At 45.3% G+C, this 5762-nt stretch overlaps 1 protein-coding gene across 1 annotated transcript; it reads right to left on the bottom strand.

The window, feature by feature from the left end:
• Positions 1–721: 721 nt before the first annotated feature.
• Positions 722–5562, bottom strand: LOC121674842 (oxidative stress-responsive serine-rich protein 1-like). The gene is made up of 4 exons (XM_042049583.1): positions 5454–5562; positions 4711–4831; positions 2961–3071; positions 722–2343 (listed from the first exon to the last, which is right to left on the bottom strand). Exons 2-4 carry the CDS (start codon positions 4785–4787, stop codon positions 1659–1661), a joined length of 873 nt encoding a protein of 290 aa, XP_041905517.1. The 5' UTR covers positions 4788–4831; positions 5454–5562; the 3' UTR covers positions 722–1658.
• Positions 5563–5762: the final 200 nt, after the last annotated feature.

Below are 5762 nucleotides of genomic sequence, written 5' to 3'. Positions count from 1 at the left end.
AATTCCCATGGTTTTAAAGACGGCACAGAACAAAACATGAACAAAAATAGGAGCAGATACCCTCTGCTGAAGCAGAAACATCCTTCAAAAACAGCACCAGCAAAGATAACTGGTACTAAATATTTATGTTTAAAAGCAAAGTACATACGACACCAGATTTTCTGTAGGGAGAAAGAAGAGAAAGTGAAGAAAACCCAGAGTGTATGTGGGTATTGCAGGATAGTGCTGAAGGAGGGAGGTGACAGGAGAAAATGTAGAAAACAGCTACATTTAATTTGAGTAAGAGCAAATACTGAATGCTAAATACATGCATGAAACTTAAGAGCAAAGTTCGTTTTAGTTGTATTCTTATGTTTTTTGATTTGGACTTTAAATCTCAGCTTCCTGGACTTACAGTGTAAGTATTATGGATGGGTAGAATAAAATCCAGTGGTTATCATCTAGAATGTCTGAGCCTTCAGCACAGAATACGAGGCCAACTGTCCACATCTGCCATCATCTATTTTTACACAACTGCTTGTGACTCCTTGGCTTGCTGACCACTCATTTTTCAGCGTGTAAGTAAAAATTACAGTTCTTTACTCAGATATGGTTGTTGACCATGTACAGCTGACACTGAAACCAAAGTTTTGTTAGTTTTTTTTGTTTTGGTGGGTTTTGTTCAACAAAAAGGTCTTGAGAGAAGATGAGTATAAGTCAAATTATTCAGACTTTAAATTGCTGGGTTTTGACAAACATTTATTAATGCAAGTCTCAGCAACAAATTTTTTATTGCAGTATTTTCAACCAGCAGGAATGCCATAGCTCTACAGCACGAAGCCAGGATGATACACACTTCTTGTTCACCCCCTTTCCACACCACTTTGCGTATCAGATGTGCTCAGAAACATCCTGTATAGATGGTTCCACCCTCTCCACTTCTGTGAGACCACACAGCCCAAAATACCTGGTAGCCTGCTTCACTCCCCCCTAAATTATTCCATCTGTAAAGCACAAATAACAAAATATATTTTTACTTCTAAGAGCTTCACTTATCTGCAGAAAAATAGAACTGCTTAAGAGTGAGCGAGTTAGATTAAGGAAGGGTCCAAGCCCACACCCGCACGTTCTGGACCTCCCAAAAAATTTGTAAGGAAGAAGCATTCACAATTTGATCCAACTAAAAAAGGAGCCAGCTAGTGTTCAAGGAAAGGAGATTCATCCTATCCAAAATGCTGAATGCCTTCTCATCGTTCTCTCAGGAGCAGGATGAAGAGGATAGAGCTGTAGCTGTGAAACTTTTCTCTAAGTACTGAGATACATTAACCTTCCAAACACTTCAAACTATCAGAAAAAAATGAAAAGTTTTTTGGTTTTGTTTTTTTCCAAAACATAGTGAAAACAGCATACAGAGCTTCTATATCCACAGCACAAACCAAAAACCAAACAGAGCTCATTTGATCTAGAGTGCTTTTGTTAAGGTATTCAGAGACTTTAGTGCATTCTTTTTAGAACTAAGCTCAAAAACTATATTTAATTTTTCATTTTATTAGAAAACTAAACTGTATGAGGCAAAGAAACATTTAATCAAACACACAACAGTGAAAACATGGCACTGACAAGGCAATTAGCCCAACCATTGTAACAAACTCTGCTTCAGGATTCTCTATTGCTTACAGTCAAGTATACATCATCTCTGCCATGTGAGACATTTTCTTGGGAATATATAAGTAGTATTCCATGTATCCCGAAAGATCTTCAATAGTCACGTCATCCACGAAGGCTCGAGCTTGCTCAGAACAAGACCTCGGGGAGCTTGACGAGGCTGTCCCACAGGGGGATCTGTTTTGGAGGGAGTGGGCATGGACTCCCAGGACCGCCTTCTCGCACTCGGACAGGACGCTCCGCAGGCCGGAGAAGGAATACACCTCCATGGTGCGCCACTGCTTGCACTGGCATTTCTTGTCCGTACAAGGGCACTGCCTGCCGTTGCTAAGCATGGATAAGGACTGGAAATCTGAGGTTTGCTTAGAACGCAAGCTGTTCTCAAAGGATGAGGAGAGAGCAGGGCAACTCTCCCCTGGCTTCTGCAAAGGCTCTTCGGCGGTGAAAGCCTCCAACGGTTCAGTTCTGTCGTTACTGGCCTCAAGGTGAGAATCCTGCCCGTCCTTCGTACCATGTTCTGCTGGGACAAAAACATCGGAGCTGATGACACCCTTCGAAGTGTCTGCCTGGGTTTTGTGTTTCAGCTGGTTGTTGGCTTTCATGTTGCAATATGTGAACTTGGGAGGGTGCAGGACCGGAGACTTGGAGCGCCGGCGCCGCGGGACCCTTGCCGATCCTCGGGAAGGCTTTCTCACACACCTGCAGGGTTCAACAGGCGAGCAACTGGGTAACTCCAGAATCTACACTACAGCTCAGGAAGCTCTAAAACGTGACTAGAAACATTTTACAAGATTATTTTTCTGCTTGCAAATACCAGATGACTGGTCACTTACAATCTCTGACAGGAACCGTGGAAGATTCTGAAGAAATTTTGGGTTCCCCCAAAGAAAAGATACATACAAGGAACCCTTATTCAAGGTGCTTCCCCCCAAATCTTCTGCCTTAAGCAAATGATACTCTGTCATCCCAAACTGAACTGTAGTGCAGAACCTGGATCAGTTGGAGCTGCTGGCAGAGTCACACTGCATATCCAGGTACTTCAAAAGAAATAAAAGAACCCAAGAGCGAGGTGAGAGTGGGTTGCAAAGGTTTAAGACTTGCAGAAAAGTACTACTAATAAAATCAATGGGAAAGAAAGTTTTGGGAACCCTAAGAGAAGATGCAATATTGTTTTTAAACACTTTGATGAAATCCCCTTAAAAACAACATACCAGTCATGGAAACATTTTGTGATAGAAAGGAAAGATATCTTTAAGCAACTAATCAACAACTCGCATTGAAAGCAGCCTGCAACTGTTCAATGTCTCATGTTTTACCCATGCCACGCTTCCTTGGAGCTGACAGTCTGCTGCTTGGCTCCATCTACGGCTGCTCTTGTCGTTGTTCTGAGAATCGTCCCGTCGCCCACAGACAGAGCCGCAATACATCTGGGTAAAAAGGGAAATGCCACATCACAGAAATGCCTGAACATATGGCTCCAGAGGCCCACATTCAGCCTGTGTGCTTTGCATGCTCAGCTAAGCCAGTCAAATTTGCTGCATTGACTCCCTCTGTAGTCAGTGGGTAGAAACAGGGCCTTGCAGAGATTTAGCTGACCCCTCTTACTATACTGGCCCCGTCAAGTGGCTAAAGATAGGTGAGATGAAATGAAAGGCAGCCAAAATGCCCAGAGGTTGATGTCATGCCCTATTTGTACTAAAATGACACATTAAAGGAATGTAAATTCAGGTTCCAAACATTCTTGTCAGACAATAGTCATTAAAGATAGTCTCCTACTCCTCTGAAATAGAGTCAGGCACCCAGAGCAGCAGGCTGAGGGGGAGTCAGTGGAGAAGTGAATGAGATACAGACAAGGACAGATTGCTGATTGATTTATTTAGTTTTTACTAAATTTTTGAGATAAGCATAGAATGAAAAAAGCATCTGACCTTGGAGGTACTGATGACAAACATAAATGCCTCAGCACATAAATCTGTACACATAAACGTATATTTACAATGGCTGCAGGTATGATTTGGAACATGGGATCAGAAATGGTAAGAAATGAGGCGAAATTCTAGTAAAGAGCTCAAACACTCTGCCCAAAGTTGATCTTAAGGGATTAGTCACAAGACTTGAGCTGTTCACAATACACGCCTGCAAAACAAGATCTTTTTATGCCTAAAATGTCATCAGGAATCAACCAGAAGCCCACACAGTCTGCCAGTGGTACTACATCAAAAGTGTTATGATTAATAACCACAGTTCCTTGATAGAGAACAGCTATTTTTTTCCACATTGCTAAGAAGACCTCCTGAAGTAGAGGGAACAAGTAGCAAAGCAAAATATATTTCCACATGCAGAGGAAGTCCTGAATTCACGGTGTTGATGGCTGTGGGGCTGAATTCACAAGGTTAACACTGTCAACACAAAGCTTCCTCTTGTGTCTGTGAATTCCCAAAAGACTTCAAGTGAACTGTCTCACAGAGTGCTAGACTGCATAATTTTTATTATCAGCACACCCAGTGTCTTACTGAGTAAGTTTTTAGTGTACGAATGTCTGCAGACATTTTACTCCACAAAATCCCCTGAAATCAGAAATGCTCTGAGTTCATATTTAGCCTGACCCTTCCCAGTGAGGCTGGACTCCCCAGCACACTCCAAGGTGTTGGTGCTGTACTCCAGATGCTTTCCAAGCAAAATTTTGTGCACTAAATAAGGCTTATAATGTGGCTGCAGACATCACTGTTTACAGGAACAGACAAACAAATTCTGCCTCACACCAGGTGACTACAGCTACAACAGTTAAAAGGGGGTTCACTGCTTTGGGTGAGTCTTTTCATGTTTCCATGCAGTCACTGTGTGATTTCAGTTAGATATTAGTCAAAATTAGTCTGTAATAATGTACTGCTTTGCATATTAGACAGTTATAATGACTGCATTTCATCTGAAGGGATGCAGTTCAGAGAGAGCAAAGAACCTTTCACTGAATGACTTCTTCTTTTTGAAACTAAAATAATAGAAAACAAATACAAGTATGTAATAAAACCCTGAAAAATTACATTGCCTTTTTTGTTGCTCACTTACCCTGCTGCATCCACTCTCAGCTTTTTGAATGCTGTTTGTAGACTCTCTTCCTCTTCATCTTTAGTTTCCAAGTCCATTGATGTGCTCTCAGTGGGTAACCAACCGTGCCATATAGAATAAACTGAAACACAGAAATTGGGATTTGATGCTGAGGTGTGAACACAGATGGTCTGTACAAAACCGACTGACACCGTGATGGCTGCTCGTTCTTCAGTGGGCAGTATCACTGCCTTCTGATCAGACCTGCCCTGGGCTTTTCACTGTGAACTCCAAAGCCTGAGTTTTTCAGAACAAGCCCAGCCTGTGTCAAAAAGTGTCTTTTCATCAATGGGTGAACAGATGATACAGAACCTGGCAACCTGCGTAACTTTGAGCTGTGAGCACGGCACCTGAAGCAGAGCTTCAGGAAGGTACAGAGTCACAGGATGGTTTAGGTTGGCAGGGATCTCTGGAGGTCCAGGTCCCTTGCTCAAGCAGGGCCACCCCAAGCTGGTTTTCCAGGACCATGTCCAGGTAGCCTTTGAATAACCCCAAGGAGGAAGACTCCAGAGCCTTCCTGGACAGCGTGTGCTCAACCACCCTCAGAGAAACGCGTTTCCCTACGCTCAGACAGGGTTTCAGTGTGTGCCCATGGCCTCTGGTCCGCTCCCCCGGCACCAGTGAGCAAAGCCTGACTTTCCCCTCTGTGCCCACCCTTCGGGCATTTCACACCTTGCTGAGATCCCTCCCGAGCCTTTTCTCACCGGCAGCAGAGCGGGGGCGGCCGGGCACTGTCCGGCGTGACAGCCCCGCCGCCCCAGCACAGGGCACGGGCGAGGGGCCGGGCCCAGCGCCAGGCCTGAGCCAGACCCGAGCCAGACCCCCGCTGTCCGTGCCCGCCGGAGGCTCCGCAGCCGCGGCAGCCCAGCGCCGGCCCCGCTCCGCCACCTGCCCCGGGGCCTGCCCTCGCCGCCCCGCCGGGAAGAGCCGGGAAGAGCCGCGGCGGCCCCTCCGCTCCCCCCCCCCCCCCCCCCCCCCACCCCCCCTGAAGTGGCCCCCCGCGGCCCAAGAGC

Source organism: Corvus kubaryi, unplaced genomic scaffold, assembly GCF_017639235.1.
Source record: "Corvus kubaryi isolate FWS band 111438036 unplaced genomic scaffold, C.kubaryi_AGA036_p1.0 134, whole genome shotgun sequence".
Classification (NCBI taxonomy): Eukaryota; Metazoa; Chordata; class Aves; order Passeriformes; family Corvidae; genus Corvus; species Corvus kubaryi.
Note: the sequence above shows the minus strand (reverse complement) of the source record. Positions and strands in the feature narration are given on the sequence as shown.